We start from the raw sequence: 17744 nt of genomic DNA, 5'->3' as shown, positions 1-17744 counted from the left end.
TGGTCATTTTTGGTGAGACAATAAGATTGTAACGTGATTTTCAACCTGCATGAGAACATTTCGGCTGTAATCTCCTCACCGTACCCCATACTGCGTAATACACTACAACCTGTTCAAGGTATATAGTATGTGACATTTCTGCGTGTGTGTGTGGTTATAGGAGCTATACATGTGTGCAGTTCAGGAGCTGAGTCGGAATCCTGAGCTGGTGGAGGACGTCCTCAAACTGCAGAGATGGACCGAGATATTACACTGCCCGTAAGACACACACTCTACACACAGTCATACACACAGAGAACAACACAACGACACTCAGTGAAACACACTCACTGCCATACACATAGTCATACCGGGGCGGACTGAGACTAAAAATCAGCCCGGGAAACTCTACCGGCCCAACTGGGGGGGGGGGGGGGGTGCTAGTGACTTGTCCAACCGGCCACAGGACAAACAAAACACACAGTAAACCACATATAGACACTCGGAAAAATACTCCCAGTAACAACAATTAAACAATAATACACAAACTGACACCCACAGTAATACACACAGAAATACACACAGGTTATCTTACAAGGATACACACAGTAATACATACAAACACACAACCACACGTAACATAACACGCTCATAATAATAAACACAATTATAGACATAGTTATACACACTAATACAGTGGTTCTCAAATGGGGGTACGTTGGAGTACTGCAGGGGGTACGTGAGATTTATGTTATGTTCATGAAAAAAAGAAAACATAATTAATGCATTTAAACAAACTGCTAATAAAAGTAGATGAACTACTTTATTCAAAGGTTTACAGAAATTCTGGATAATAAAATGGGAACAATAAACGGGGTGCTCTCTTTTCCTCTCCCTCTCCTGACAGCCCGTCAGTCTCGTGCAGCTCGCTGAACCTGTAATAAGTGACCCGACAGTAAAGAATGCATATATTTATAACTAGTTTAGCTAGTTCCAGAGTAGATAAGCTAAGTGTGTTAGGTCTAGCTCTTAGTGTATTTTGCTCAGCGGTCCGTCACAGCGGCGGAGCTGTGATCATGCAGAGCTGCGTGTTCTCCGTCAGCAGCAGCTGATCTGATCTCTCTCTCGCGTCCGGTTAGACTTCACCCGCGTTTATGTCCAAATCTATCAGATCGAGCTAGTTCTAGTTAATGATATGACTGCCTGCTTATCAAAGGACCTAAACAATAAGCGTTGCTTGGCAGCGGCGTGTGGCCGCAAAGTATAGCGCAGCATTATGCATATGTTTATATGAGGGGTCAAAATCCCATGCTCATAAATGCTCATATATTTGTTTCTCTTCATTCCCCACGCCCCGAAATAAATAAATATACCAATTTTAGGAAAAGTTACAAAGTGTGAGCAGTGTGGGTTTTATATTAACAGTTACACATATTTCAAAAGGCGAAGTGTAATAACTGCAGTTTGCCTCCCTGTCAGAATGACAAAGCTCCTCAGTGAAGCTCGAGCCCATGTTTCACTACATTGTGAGTACAAGTACAACTTATTAAAAAGGTCAGTTAAATGCAACTAATGTCGTCTTAGTGTTATTGCATGATGTTAAAATTGGTTTGCCATGAATTTAGTGATGGATTGTAAACATTTGAAATGTAGCATTTAAGTGTTTCTCAGTTACAAGGTTGATGTTTTAATAAGTCAGACACTGGTGGTGCAGCGCTGCACTGTACCTCTTTATAGGCATTTCTTCCCTAACAAATGGTTTCTGCGCTGATCAGGGGGTACTTGGCTGAATCTTTTTTTCAAAGGGGGTGCATTATTGAAAAAGTTTGAGAACCACTGCACTAATACACTCACAATGAAACACACAATCTCCAACATGATATGATGTACAGTGGTGTTTTCTCCTGGAGGCCAAGGGAAGCCAGGCTTCCCCTGTTTTTTCTGATTGTAGTTATAATTTGAATAAATAAATAAAAACGCCACACAGAAATGTTTCTTCTGCGCATTAAGTGTCCAAACCAGGCTTGTCTGGATAAGCGCATGTTTAAAACATAGTCATTGTCCATGCCGGTTTCAGTTGGATTATTTGTCACAGTTGCTCCGATCAGATCGGTCTCCTCCATTTTGTAGATAAGTTACGACTTTTGAATCCACATAAACACATCGGCAAAATCCGGCTTACTTTGAGCACGTGTTTTAAACAGTTTAATCCCTTTGTGAATTGTTTCCACTTGCGCCGTCCTTTAATTTCTTCATACAGCGGGAATCCAAATGAATGAATCCTGAGTCCAATAACCATCAAAGTCACTCCAATAGTGCTCCTTGATTACGCTTTCATCCTCCTTTAACAAAGTACTTCACATTCACCCAGTTTGTGACAGTAGTTGTAGCTTTTTTGAGACTTTTAAGCTTGAATTACCGCTGTTTCGCACCCCCCCCTTGTGTGTGTGTGTGTGTGTGTGTGTGGGGGGGGTGCAACTTCCAACAGGAGTCATTTGGGGGGGGCTCTTGGGGAAAAAGTTGGGAACCACTGGGTTAGATAACAGGCGTGTGTAAGTCCTGCATCTGATACAAATGTGTGTAAAATGATACATCTGGTTACGTTATTACATCGACCACCACACCCCTGACCCAAAAGAAAGGACGTATTATTGGCTTCCCCTAATTTTTTTCCCACGCCACGCTACTGGATGTGTATTAAAAAAAAAAAAAAATATCCAATGTATCACATTTTTATAATAACTGAATCAACTTTTGATCGATTTTTTTTTTCCTGTATTTATTTTATATTCACTGTTTATTTGTTATATATTTATAATAATTATCATACAGTAATTATTATGATATATATATAATGTTTTTATTATATGTATTTCTATTACACATTAATCATGTAATAATGTGTTTTATTATATGTAATATAGGTCTGATGAGGAGAAGGAGATCAGGAAGAAGCAGGTCCGTCCTCTCTTCAGACACTTCAGACGCATCGACGCCTGTCTGCAGCCCAGAGAGGCCTTCAGGGGCTCCGACGAGAGTACGACACACACACACACACACACACACACACACACACACACACACACACACACACACACACACACACACACACACACACACACACACACACACACACACACACACACACACACACACTCATACTTCTGTTCTGTTAAGATGCACTACACCAGGGGTCTCCAATACGTCTTTTTTCAGTAGCTCGCCGCTCGATTATCGATTATAGCGTAGTAACGTTGCTTCTTGATTTTTCGGCCGCGGCCGGACAATAAAGTGTTTTTATTTTATAATTGTTTCTGTCACACAAATATAAAATTGGTCCGTGACGCAGAGATCAAGGAGCAGACGAGACAGCGGCACAGCACACGGACCAGTCTGCTTTCTCCAGCAGCACCAGTCAGGACCAACGGCAGCATGACCCGCTCTGAATCACTCTTGCTATTTCCAGTTGATAAATACGCGTGTAAAGTTTGTGAAGGCAGGAGGAAAGCTTCCGCGATCACCGTCTCCTCTCCGTTCCTCCAAGCCCCGCCCCCTCCTGAAAAATAACTACTAATAAGAGTGACAGGCTGATAGTGACCTGATAGAAACTTTATTATTCACTTAATCACTGATTGAGATGATGAAGCTAACTTAGTCTCATACATTCATGGGATTCATGTAACAGTAAGACAGAGAATGTAAGTGTGCACCCACATGCACTATTTTAGTTTTTATAATGCTGTTGTAAATACTCCTGTTGTCTGCTGTGTTCAGACTCAAGTCCTGTGTGTGATGCCTCATTCAGGACCTTCAGTGTCCTTTTTTTAACAGAAGACCGTTGCTTGAAGCTGAAGCTCGACTGCAGAAGTTTTTTGTTTTTGAGGATGGAAAAATGTCACACACAGATATAGGGAGGCTAGACCTATACAATTGATTAATTATGGTTTATAATTTCATGTCAATACGAAGAAGAAGAAAAGATGGCTGCACTGTTCAGTGTCAATCCTGTGGAGATGGAGGTTATAAATCTCCAAAATCATGTTCAGCTGAAGTCTCAGCAAAACTCACAACATTTCTGGAGCCTTGTAGACCCAGAAAACTATAAGAACATTCACCAAGCAGCACTGAACACGTCTGCTTTATTTGATTCTGTGTACATCCCTTTGTGAAGCAGCTTTTTCTGCATGTCATGAAATCTAAATACAGAACAAGACCGACTGATGAACATGTAAATGACTCTATTAGAGTGAACCTGAGTGGGTCCAGCATACACCTGTATGGTGACTCCATGCAGCGCCAGTCATCTCACTGACTGTAAAAAAGAGTGAATGCACTTATTTTACACACGTGCCATAAGATGCTTGCAAGGTGGTGATTAAGGCGATGTATTTACTGTGTGGGCCATAATAAGAAGTGAAAACATTGTAATTTGCTCTTGGACATTTATGTGAATCTTCAGTGAAGTACTTACTTTGTTGTCCATATTAATATGTGAGAAATTGTCGTTTTCTTGGACCTTGATGTGAAGTTAAGATTTTAGATAAGCTTTAGGTATTGCAATTTCACACAAAAGTAGCTTAATTCAACTGATGAGTGCTATGTGAATAAATGTAAGCGATGCGATGCAAGTAGCTCTTGGCCACTTTCATTTTTTCAAAGTAGCTCTCAGGTGGAGAAAGGTTGGAGACCCCTGCACTACACATAATAGGTCACTAGTTAGCGCTCTAATATCTCTATATCTGTGTGTCCAGTCTTCTGCAGGGTGTACACTCCGGATCATTCCTACGTCACCATCAGGAGCCGCCTGTCCTGTCGGGTTGGAGAGATTCTGGCTCTGGTCCGAGAGAAGCTCCAGTACAGCGAAGACCAGCCGGTTCTGCCCGGAAACCTCATCCTGGTGGCCGTGACGTCGGCTGGAGGTCAGCAGGCGCAAACTCTGAACATTTATTTGATGTTACGTTTCTGGTGTCTGGTGAAGGAATGTCCGGAAATTAAGTTGATACCAATCCCTGTGCAGTGCTTCCCATATACAAATAGCGGCGGCGCAGCTAAAACATTTTTTTTAATTAAAATAATAATAAGTGGCGCCCTCTAGCGATACCACCTATTATATATAATAATATATTTGTAGTATTTGTGTTATTGTGTGTTCAATAAAGGTGGATTTTGCTAAACCTTGAGACATTGCCACTGTAGGTACTAGGCCGCAAGAGCCTTTCCTGTGCTGGCAGACACATAGAAACATATTGGCGGGGCGCACTTCGCACGCGCACTCACAAAAAGATTCCACGCGCTCCGTGCTCACATTTGGCTGGACCCGCGTGCCTTAGCACCGCTGCTATGACTCCATCCTAGGGGAAACACTGCTGTGAAATTCCATGATGATCAATACCAATTGGAAACCCTGGTAAAAAAAACAATAATGATTTTTGCTTCAACATACACTCCTTCTTTATAGTTTGGTTACTAGTTTTTGTTAGGAAGTCATAAACCCCTTTCTAATATTTGTAATATTCAAACAACTGATAACATTTGAACACATCATGATATTGTTATAATTACCTACGCCCAACACTACACTTGGGAGCGTCCACACTACAGCTCCAAAAATAGCTTGGAGCTGGGCGTGTCTGGAGCTTGGGGATTTTATTCAAGCAACACGGCCAACAACCAATCACATGAATCTCCCGCCCCCGACATACAAAGCAAAAACCCCCGGGGATTTTATGCGAGCAATATATATATAAACTCCCCAAACAGGCGAAAACCTACCAGTTTCCCCCACTGTCTCTGCCACCTCCCTCCATGCCTGGTTCCTCCGGTTTGTATCCCGGGAGGTGAAGAGGGTCTGGTCATACAAAACCGAGTGATTCGCTACGGCGATAGTTAGTTTCTCCTCCGACTTTTTTTGAAATATAGAAATGAACGGCGGGATATCTCTCCCAGCTTAGACGCGGTTTGATTGGCTAGCGCTTCAGCTGTCAGATTTTGGGAAACGGGATTTGATTGGCTGGCGCTGGCTACTCCGGCGTCCAGGCGACCAGAAGTTGAACAATGTTCAACTTCTGGTCGCCTCGCTCTGCTACCCACAATTCAGTTCGGCGAAAAAGCGCGGCTACGTGACGTCACCCCATTGAAAGTGAATGGGCAGCTTGGAGCAGCTTGGAGCTTTCGACGCTGTAGTGTAGACGGGCCGTACTGAGTAGAGCTGCAATGTGACATAATGTAAGGAAATACAACCTTTGTTAACGTTAGCTACGTCGTTTTGCTAAGCAGGGCTGTGCTGCTAACAGCTAACGCTAGCTCGGTCACCTGGCGATTTATCAGGTAAAACTATTTTCATCACCCGCATTTCCCAAGACAACGATACTCTCAATAATAATAAGTGTATAATACGCTTAACCACATACTATTTGTAGTAAAACCTCAGTAATGGAAATGTTTGCAGTGTTCTCTTAGCCTAATTGTTTCTGTATATATTTCCATGTGTGTTTCAGAGAAGGCAGTGTTTCGTCCCAGTGACGAGGCCGTGTTCACCACGCTGGGAGTCAACACCCACCTGTTCACCTGCGAACCCTCCGAGCTTGAGTCACTGGTGAGGAACACATTGGTCTATTTAGCAAATACAGCCACCAGCTATCACTTACATTTGTTTTAAATAGTTTTAGTTTTTTGAAAACCTTTTGTGTCTAAATACTTTTGTTATCCACAGTGGTAAATGATAATACTTTAAAGATAAAAGTATGTTGTGTTTTGCTGCCCCCTCAGCTCCCTCTCCCGGAGGAGATCCACTGGACGCCCGGGGACAGCAAACTCCACGACATGTCAGCCGAGGAGGTCTCCAACCAGCTGGTGGTGTTCGACTGGGAGCTCTTCAGCTGCGTGCACGAGGTCAGTAGTGTGGGGAAAATGTTTTTATTTTCACATGTTTTTAAATAAAAATTGCCGTTAAGATAAAAGTGATTTACTATATTAGCTTATTTTTTTTCTGTCAAATTTAAAGTACCAAAATAAAATGCCAAAAAAGGTACATAAAAATCCTGTTTTGGGGCAAATTTTCTTAATGGATCATTTGCATTGACATCATTGGTATTTTATTATTATTTCAGTTTCATTATACAGACATGTTCACATTCAACAGTTTGTTCCATTTTCCTTTTCATTGCGTTGTATCTGCAGAGCCGTGCTCGAGGTTAGTGACATGGTTTCTAGCGCCACCATGTGGATTTCACTTACTAAACAAAACAGTTACAGTAGAGTTTATCCATGCGGAGTTTTTAAAGAAGAAAAACTTCAATCATTTGAATTCTTTATACTTTTGGAGTGACTCCAAGACTAAAGTTGCGTTCCATACATTACTATGTGGCTTTGATCGTTACTCCGAGAGCCTGGATATGACTCTGAACCTCCATAAGATTCTCTTTCTTTTTCTTTGAGACTCCGTACGTTAGGGTCACCCTAAATACCGTTTCGTCCTTGTACATTACAACTGTGTCCCCATATATTTCTCTGAGCCTGTGAATGACTTTGTGACTCCATATATTTTATAAGAAAAATATATGTTAGAGGGGGTAGGACCAGAAAAGTTTTTTTAAGCTTCTTCTTGCCCCTGTTGAACATGAACAGAGACTATCTGAAAATTATTATTATTTTTTTTTTTTTTTTTCTTATTATTATTTTTTTTTGGTACTTTGTTATAATTATTAATCTGAGTGAAAAAAAAAAGAAAAGAGAATATATATATATATATATTATTTTTATATTTTTTTGTGTCTGACATGTTCAATAAATTGACTAAACTAAAACTACGTTACTCCAATCATGACTCTGCAACTTCGTGCTTTAAACTAATTCTGCGAATGACTTTACGACTCTTTAAGTTTCTCTGTGACTCTGTAGATCGCTTTGCTAATACATAGTCGTACTGTGACTATAAATGACTTGGTGGTTCCGTTCGTTAAACTGTGACTCCGTGCATTACTTTCCCACTCCTTACATTTATCTGTGACTCAAGTTTTTAATTTCATGACTCTATTTGTCTATTGACTCCATACAATTATTTGTAAGGGCAAAAATAAATCTGTGACTTTGAATTACTTTGCAACATATTTCTCTAAGACTCCAGGAATTACTTGGTGACTTTTACATTTCTCTGGGACTCCGTAGGTTTTTCCCATACTCTGTCATTTATTTCTGACTCTTTGTTGATTCTCCATGACGCCGCACATTTCTTTGCGACGTCGTCAATTTGTTTATTACTCGGTAAATATTTGTATGTATTGAATGTAAGCTTTTCTGGGACTCTGAAAGTGACTTTGTGACTTGGAAAGGTTCTCTTTGACGCCGTTCATTTCTCTGCGACTCCGTAACGGTAGATGTTTTGCGGCTTAACGTTTCTCTGTGCGTCCATACGTTTCTCGAGCAAATTCATCGTTAACAGCTCCATTTGTCTTCTTCTTCGTTGGTGTGTCCTGCAGGTGGAGTTTGTGTGTTATGTGTTTCACGGGGAGCAGTCTCGCTGGCGCCCCCTGAACCTGGAGCTGGTTCTGCAGCGCTGCAGCGAGGTGCAGCACTGGGTGGCCACAGAGATCCTGCAGTGCCAGTCGCTGCCCAAGAGGGTCCAGCTGCTCCGCAAGTTCATCAAGATCGCAGCGCTGTGAGTCAGCGTCTACACAGTTTGATATCGTTCAGATAGTTTGGTGCATTTCTGTGCTTTTCCTTATTGTTTTTATTCATTTCATTGTTATTAATGACAGCGCTTAACCAACGTGAGAGCATTTCATGAATACAAACATATAGTGGAGGAAATAAGTAATTCCAATGGTAGGTTTATATAAACAGTGAGAGTAAATCCAGAAATTACATCATATAAAAGATAAAATTGATTTGCATTAAACTGTGAGAAATAAGTATTTGATCCCCTTTCAAAGCCTGCCTTGGTACTCGGTGGAGAAACACGTGTTGGACGCACAGAGCTCAGACACTTCTTGTAGCTGCAGGTTTGTGAACATCTCAGGAAGGATGTTGGTCCACTCCTCTCTGAAGGTGCTTCTTCTTTAGCCGCTCCTGTCTTGCCTTGGCATTTAACCAATAGTTTTCTTGGTGACTGTGGTCCCAGCTGCCTTGAGATCATGAACAAGTTCCTCCGTGTAGTTCTTGGCTGATCCCTCACCTTCCTCATCATCACCAAGACCCCACGGGGCCAGATCCTGTGTGGAGCCCCGGCCCGAGGGCGACTGATGCTCATTTTGTCTTTCTTCTTCTTCTGAATAACGGCACCAACAGTTGTCTCCTTCTCACCGAGCTGCTTTCTGATGGCCTTGTAGCCAATCCCAGCCTGGTGCAGGTCTACAGTCCTGTCCCTGAGGTCCTTAGACCGCTCTTTGGTCTTGCCCATGGTGGAGAGGTTGGAATCTGATTCTGTGGACAGGTGTCTTTTATACAGGCAACAAGTTGATATAAGGGGTACTTTTTTAAAGGACTGTGGAAAAGCCAGAGTCCTTGTTGGTTGCAAGTGGATCGAATACTTATTTCCCACAGTTAAATGCACAGGGCATGACATTAAGGATTTTAGGAGATGGCCCTATGGGTCATCTAAGCTAATTTACAGATGGCCCTGAGCCCAATAGAGATTGCCCTGAAAAATGCGCACGGACAAAATGGCACGAAGGGTTTGGGGGGCCTCCGTCCCCCTAGAACATTTTGATTTGTGCAGGTCTTAGATGCTGTCTGGTGCATTCTCTAGACTGAATTATAAGATGAACCACCACAATATTATATTGTACAGTTTCAATTTTATTCTTCATTTAACTTGTTTGTGTTTGCTCGCTTGCATGCCCTGCATAGCTTTAAGAAATACTTAAGTTGTTGGTCAAGACACTTTCCATCTGATGAAGGCAAATGCCTTCCCAGATGGAAACAAGTAGAAAACATTACATTCAGTTATAACTGCCAAAACAAACATTATTTACACTATTATGGCCCCTGTTAAAAATGTTTGTAATGATATCTACTGTAAGTTGGTTGAACGAATGCCTCCTCATCCGGAAGCTGACCGAGCAGCAGTTAGCCGGCAAATCTAAATCTCTTCGGTCAAAATAATTTCCCTTTAGAGCAATACCGCTTCAGTTGCGCCACTTATGTGACAGACAAGAAGAGGATGTGACAGACAAGAAGAGTATGTGACAGACAAGAATAGTCAACTCTAATGTCTAACACTTAATGTGGAGAAAGAGATGTCCTGGATGGGTTGATTGTGCGTTGATCTGTTGGTAATGCCTCGGGGCTCCGGTGGGCATGTAAACAAATGCATAATGCTGCGCTATACTTTGTGGCCTCATCCAGTTGCATAGCGACACTTATTGTGTAGTTGTCTTTTAATAAGCAGGTAGTCCTATCATTAGCTAGAACGAGCTGGATCTGATCGATATGGACATAAACGCGAGTGAAGTCTAATCTGACGGGAGAGAGAGATCAGCTGCTGCTGACGAGTCGAGACTCGACACGCAGCTCTGCATGATCACATGCAGCGGTGAGCGGAACAAAACACACACTTCAGGTTAGAATAGGGTGACCAGACGTCCCCGTTTTCCGTTTGTATTGGCCTGTCCCCGGAAATGTCCCTGTTTTTTAATACGTTAAAAACACATAGCAAGGTGATATAAAACGTTTCATGTCAGGAAACACTGGGTAAACAGACTGCGGTCACGCCAGCCCCCACTTCGGAAAACACACTCAAGCCAGCCCGCACGTTGTATTGCGGTGCGCGAATATGCATTATGGTAGAGGCCTGTAAAAACTGCCTTCAAAATAAAAGCGTTTACTCGGTTAATAACAAATATACCTAAAAAATACACCAAACATATTCATATATACTGGAGCTTAAATTAAGAAATATGTACTCTATAATGTGATCAATAATAATTTAAAACAAACTATGTATAACTACCACATTATAACTGAGTGAATGTAAAATGGAAGGATACAGTTATAAAGACATATCTGACATTTCCACTGGGTGACTAATTTCAATTGATGTTGACACCATCTCACAACACTCCTAAAATAACATTACTTTCTGAAGCACAATTTAAAATGTATGCTGTTTAAAATCTCAAATTAGATCTATTGTCCATCTATATTTTGATTATTATTTAATGGAAACTGTCCATAATCATAGTCACTCGAAGTCAATCAAAGACTTATTTCACGTCAGGGTGATAGCAGGACACCCCATCTAGTCACTCAGAGAGAATCAGGACAATCTGATGTAGAGTTTCAAAATAAAAGACCTTTGAAGTCTCATATATGAGCTATCTTCCTTCTGTTTGTATCCAACAGTTCAAATGTTCGAATTACATTGAACCAGAATTGTCCCCCTTTTTTCTTACAACGCAAAACTCAAAATGTCCCCAGTTTTAATTTTGAAGATCTGGTCACCTTAGGTTAGAATATCACACGTAGCTATTTTAATGACCTCTCAAACTACCGTAACTAGTTATAGATATGTTTAGTTTTACTGTCGGGTCACTCATTACTGGATCCGCGAACGGCATGATACTGGCATAGTTTGCCCGATCGGGCAACCAGCAGGTGAGGCTTCATTGCCCGAGCTAAATGCTAGATGGCGTCGAGCCCTGATGCAAGTCCATTTCTATCTTTTTATATAATGTAGATTTCTGGATTTTCTTTTTGACATTCTTATTCTCACTGTTCAAATACACCTACCATTTAAATTATAGACTGTTCATTTCTTTGTAAGTGGGTGAACTTACAAAATCTGCAGGGGATCAATACTTATTTCTTCCACTGTACATATTTATATTTAAAAACATTTTTGTATTCTTATTCATTTTAGCCAACTGTTTTGCACATTTCTGAACAATACTACTTATCCTAAAGCTTTACAGCTTAGAACAGATATACTGCAACATTTTTATTTTGTGTCATTTTCTTTTGTGTTTCCTGTGTGTGTGTGTGTGTGTGTGTGTGTGTGTGTGTGTGTGTGCGTGTCAGTTGTAAGCAGCAGCAGGACCTGCTGTCGTTCCTCGCTGTCGTTCTGGGCTTGGACAATCCAGCTGTCAGCCGACTGAGACTCACCTGGGAGGTATGACACACACACCTGACACACACACCTGACACACACACCTGACGCCGCATAAACACACCTGCTGTGTTTATATTATCCACCAACTGACACAGAAAACAAAGGGTGCAGGTGTTCTGCTGCTGTTATGTTTAAGATTGAAATGTTTTTAAATAAGAGGAGACTGCTGACAAGGTTTATTTGATCCATTTGGACTTGTAGTTTAGTCCTGAAACAAGTATCCTTAAATATATCCTTACCTTTTTGTTTGCACTTTTATTGTCGTTACATAGTACAGGTACTATTACATAGTACATAGTACAGGTACTATGTACTATTACATAGTACATAGTACAGGTACTATGTAACGAAATGGTTTCTCCCCATCCTAGTGTTAGGAGCAGTGGGCTGCCATTATGTACGGGGAGCGGTGCCTTGCTCAGGGACACCTCGGTAGCACTTGGTCTTGCCGGGACTTGAACTGGTGACCTTCCAGTTGCCAAGCCAAGGCCCGATGGACTTCGCCACTTATACCTGTCAAACATGATCTTTGTGTGTGTTCTCAGGGCCTCCCAGGGAAGTTCAGGAAGCAGTTTCAGCAGTTTGAGAGCATAGCGGTGAGCAGAAAAATAATAATATATATTTATAAATAAAGAGTGGTATTTATAAGGGCTTACCATGTTATTAAACTCTCAGTGAATTTGTCTAGATACTGTATGTCTTCTTTCGTGACGTTACGAATTGAATCTCAAAATGCTACCTTTTCACCCCTCTCTACCAGCTCTTCACTTTCTGACATTCAATCCCCTTAATATGCATCATTTCATTTAGCTTATGTTTTGAATCCAGAAATGTAACTACTAGTCTCCGCGTGTTTCCCCTGAAGGGTATGGGTTATCCTACTGCAGTAAAGTACCTGAACACTTGTGATATTACAGGATCCCTCCAGGAACCACAAGTCCTACAGAGATCTGATCACCAGCCTCAGACCCCCTCTGATCCCCTTCACTCCTCTGCTGCTCAAAGGTGAGGCCGCACCAAACCCATCTGGGCTCATGTCGATACATTTAGTATCAACCAATGAAATGCCTCGGAACAGGACCATTGGGTTGCAATAGCGTCAAGACATTTGAGTGAACGTTTTAAAAAGTGGGTTTCTGCAAAGAAGTTCAAGTGGGAACACGAGAGATGATCTAATTTAGGAAAGCTTTGAATTCTGAATGGCCTGAATATCAGGAAATATAACAACATGATGTTTAAACAATAGAAATCAGTAAAGATATCGCAAAGATATTTGTGCAAAACACAGAAAATTCAGAATTTAAATATTGCAACAAATCTCAAGAGGAAATAAAACTTAAAACATCACATATTTTGAGTGGAAACACAAACAATTGGAGATATTGAAATATTGTACAAAACATCACGTAAATGCTTACATTTAGAAAATATAGTTAAAACATCTTCTTCAAATATCTCAAAACAGTGAAAGCACAAAATACATCTTTATAATCTTGAAACCTCTCTGATTACTATAAGTGAGTGAGTAACATAAGTTAGTGTATGGAGGAAAGATGTAGTAAATAAAAGCATCTCATTATATCAGAGTTAAGTTTAAAATGAAAATACTGCTGTATGCTCTCACACAACAACAACAACAACAACAACAGAGTTTCCTCAGTTCATTATATAATAAATAATAATAATATATATATATTATTTATTTATAATTAGTTTTGTCCTCCAGCTGTGGGGCAGATGTGAAGCGTGTTAGCATGTAAACTCCTCTCCTAGCTAATTAGGTCTTCTGGCTAATCAGCCCAATGTTACTGTTAAACTGCTATACACACACACACACACACACACACACACACACACACACACACACACACACACACTTCAAACACTCCTCTTTATCGTCGCTTCTCTTTGCTCCACTTTTTTTTCATCTCTTCTTTCACTACGACTCATTCAACAGACACACACACATATATTTCAACACACAGACGCACACCGACACACACACACAAGGAGCACATGCACAAACACACCCGTACACAGATACATGAAAAAACTTGCACATGTCTTTCCTCAGCTTTTACTCGTTCAGTTTGCAAGGACTTTAAATAGGATTACTGGACACACTGTACGCCTCTTACTGTGTGTGCCTTAAGCTTCCTGTCTCCTTGGTTACCAGAAAAAGAGAAAGGATGGAAATGATTAAAATGGTTCAAAGGAGAAAGAAGATGTGTGTGTGCGCGTTTGAGAGGGATCAGAATGTCGTTGCGTTCATGGCTCTTTAAAAAAAGATATATACGTATACAAAGAAGTGCCCGGGCTTTGAAAGCAAACCACCACCAGAGGGCGACATCTAATCTCCACCTGCTGACATTACTGATACACATCTGTTTCCTTCATATTTGATTTTTTAAAATAACATTTTGATACACATTTCATTCAAACCCAATAAGAATCAACACTGCTTTGGCTTAAGGTCTTAAAAAAAGAAAAAGATTTACATCTTAAATATCCAAATGTCACAATCATCATATTTTCACTAATGGAAAATTAAATGAATTAAGAATACAGTTCCTTTGTGAAAAACTGAAATACTTTTTCCAAAAGGAAGAATTAAAAACACAAAGATAAGAAATACTAAAATACAATCACAGATTACATCTTGAAACAGGTTGTGATAGTTTACTCTATTCGTCATTAATTGAATCAAGGACAGAATCTGAGAAAATACAACCCTAAAGTGATTTAATTACGATAAACAGAAATTAGATGGTGTTTTTAGTTTTCACTTGACCTTGGATTCATAAATGAAGTGCTTTTTGTTTCCTGTTTCTCAGACTTGACGTTTCTTCATGAGAGCTGTAAATCCTTTCACGGAGAACTGGTCAACTTTGAGAAGATGGTGAGTTCATTTCAATTTCAATTAATATTGAGAAGAAATTCGTATATGAATGTTGTTGAACCTTTAAAGCAAGTCCAGTGGTGTGCTTTTATTTTAAAGCAGTGTTTCTCAAACCTTTTCACACCAAGGACACTTAGCCAATAAAAAACACTCACGGACCACCTAACTCCACAAATAACCAAAAACACATCGTTTTTCTAGAACAAATTACAAATCGCCTGAAAATAGTACAAACAAGTGGCAACATGTGCGACGTAGGTGTTGCGCTGGGCTATATCATGCAATCGAAAGTGAAACTTAAGCTCGCTCCATTGCGGAGATATTCCCGCGAGAGTGCGGAAGACTTACATTTATTTAAAATGTGAAATGTTACCAATCTACTCACGGACCACTAAGGGGCGGTCACGGACCACCAGTGGTCCGCAGACCACACTTTGAGAAGCACTGTTTTAAAGTAAGAGCCTTCCTCTTTGTCTGATAGTACATGTATATAAATATTATCCTGTTCTTCGCAGTCACATGTTCAATGAAGAAACGCCTGTGAGCCGTGGGGCTGCAGAAACAAAATGAATGAATGCATGAACTTGATCATTAGTAGTAGTAGTAGTAGAACCTTTATTTATCCAGGAAAATCAATTAAGAACAAATTCTTATTTACAATGATGACCTGACAGGAGGCAAAGGCTTCCTGAGGGGATGGGGTTTGGGAGGAAATAAAAAGACACACTCCGGGCACTACAGAACCCAGGAGACAACACAAACACATAGAGCAAAGATGACAGGCATAGCAGTTGAACATATAAAAACTCTAAAACAATATTGCTGTGGTTCAATCAGTCATTAAAATCAGCATCAGGCAAAGCAGCTGCATGTGTGCACCAGGGTGTCTCTGATAGTGACATTGAAGGTGCGGGGGGAGACAAAGGTTTTACATTTTAATGTTTTTTGAACGGTATTCCAGCTATCTGCCGCTGCACACTGAAAGGCGGAGCGGCCAAAGGATGTATGGGCTTTAGGGATCTTTAGCAGGATGCTTGTAGCTGACCGGGTGTTGTGCGTTGGGGGTGTGCGGAGTTGCAGTAATTGTGTGAGGTAGAAGGGGTGAGGCCTAGGAGTGTTTTGTAAACAAACATCAGCCAGTGGATGTTGCGTCTCAAGAGAGGGCCAGTTAGCCAGAGAGTACAGGTCACAGTGGTGTGTCCTGTAGGGGGCATTGGTGGCGAAGCGGATGGCGGAGTGATACAGAACGTCTAAATGATCGAGAGCTCCTTTACACGCCGAGCGGTAGATGGTATCACCGTAGTCGAACAGAGGAAGGACAGTCATCTGGACCAGAGAGAGTTTAGCAGATGAAGTGAATGAGGAGCGATTCCTGTATAGAAAGCTGAGTCTAGCTTTGACCTTGGTCTGAATTTTGGAGAGATGTTCTGAATGACAGATTACTGTCAATCCAAAATCCAAGGTATTTATAAGATTTAACTATTTCGAGGTCCCGGCCATCGGCGGTCACAATAGTGCCAGTTTGGGAGGCACCACTGCGGCCAAACCACATGATCTTGGTTTTAGTGGTGTTCAGGACCAGGCCAAGGGCAGAGAGATGTGACTGGATTCTCTGAAAACTATCCTGAAGAGTTGTCAGGACAGTATCCGGGGAAGGGCCAGCAGTGTACAGAATCGTGTCATCAGCATATAGGTGGATAGAGGAGTTGCCCACTGATTTCTCCATGTCATTTATATATATTGAGAATAGGATGGGTGCTAGAATAGAGCCTTGTGGTACTCCCTTAGAGATGGATAGGGGCTGTGTCATCAGATTTTCAGATTTTACACACTGGGTGCGCATGGACAGGTAGTTTTCAAACCAGGCTATCGATTGGTTAGTGACACCAATGCTTCTAAGCTTTCCCAGAAGCAGTTGGTGATCTACAGTGTCGAAGGCTTTGGCAAGATCGATGAAAATGGCAGCACAGTATTGTCTGGAGTCAAGGGCATTGATGATATCATTTAGGACTTTGAGAGTCGCCGTCTCACACCCATGTCCTGCACGGAACCCAGACTGCATGTCAGATAGTATGTTGTAAGTCTTCAGAAACCATGTTAGCTGTTTGCAAACTAACTTTTCGAACACTTTCGCTATACATTTATTGTAATTTAAATGACTTCATACGAATTAAATGTTTTTACTTATTTTTGCATTTATGTATTTTGTCTTCCATCCTTTTCAAATAAAAGCTTTAACAGTAAATTGTCATGTCAATAATAGACACTGATACAGTGAACATATTTATATTTCAATCCATGTTTTTATTTTGTATTTAAGTAGTAGAGGTAATTACAGGTTGCGCTATGTTAATCTGCACAACATCGGAAACAAACTGGAACATTTGTGAATTCGCCACATTTTCATTTTTTATTTTGAATGAGTCTAAGTTTGTAAAGTCAGAGCTCAGTTTTGAACTGAAAGGTTCCGCTCCTCTTCCATCTCTCTGTTTCTCTTCTCCTGCAGCATAAAGTGGCGGAGATGGTGAGGATCATCAGGCGGTACCGGAGCAGCCAGCTAGGTAACTCACTCGATGTAAAACAGCTGATATTTATTAAACAAAAGAGAATCAAATTAAATGAAATGGATTATAAAAAATTCTGTGAGCGAAAGTAGATTGTTGTGTTTGTTGATGGATACTATTCTCCCAGAATGCAATGTTAAAATAAAATGGAGGACAATTAAAATAGAAGGAATGGTTCCAAAAAGTCGCCCAAAAG

At 40.8% G+C, this 17744-nt stretch overlaps 1 protein-coding gene across 2 annotated transcripts in view; it reads left to right on the top strand.

Moving 5' to 3' along the window:
- rapgefl1 (Rap guanine nucleotide exchange factor (GEF)-like 1) overlaps nucleotides 1-17744 on the top strand; it is a 50414-nt gene that overhangs the window by 19970 nt on the left and 12700 nt on the right. For both annotated transcript variants that reach the window (XR_004552615.2, XM_034088982.2), the window contains exons 5-15: nucleotides 161-258; nucleotides 2904-3016; nucleotides 4731-4898; nucleotides 6477-6574; nucleotides 6748-6870; nucleotides 8457-8635; nucleotides 11995-12085; nucleotides 12631-12681; nucleotides 13003-13090; nucleotides 14920-14984; nucleotides 17491-17545. Coding sequence is in view for 1 of the 2 variants with exons in the window: in XM_034088982.2 (XP_033944873.1) it covers nucleotides 161-258; nucleotides 2904-3016; nucleotides 4731-4898; nucleotides 6477-6574; nucleotides 6748-6870; nucleotides 8457-8635; nucleotides 11995-12085; nucleotides 12631-12681; nucleotides 13003-13090; nucleotides 14920-14984; nucleotides 17491-17545 (1129 nt within the window). In the remaining variant the exon portion in view is untranslated. The remainder of the gene's footprint in view (nucleotides 1-160; nucleotides 259-2903; nucleotides 3017-4730; nucleotides 4899-6476; nucleotides 6575-6747; nucleotides 6871-8456; nucleotides 8636-11994; nucleotides 12086-12630; nucleotides 12682-13002; nucleotides 13091-14919; nucleotides 14985-17490; nucleotides 17546-17744) is intronic.

Source organism: Pseudochaenichthys georgianus, chromosome 8 (genome assembly GCF_902827115.2).
Source record: "Pseudochaenichthys georgianus chromosome 8, fPseGeo1.2, whole genome shotgun sequence".
In the NCBI taxonomy this organism is placed as follows: domain Eukaryota; kingdom Metazoa; phylum Chordata; class Actinopteri; order Perciformes; family Channichthyidae; genus Pseudochaenichthys; species Pseudochaenichthys georgianus.
Note: the sequence above shows the minus strand (reverse complement) of the source record. Positions and strands in the feature narration are given on the sequence as shown.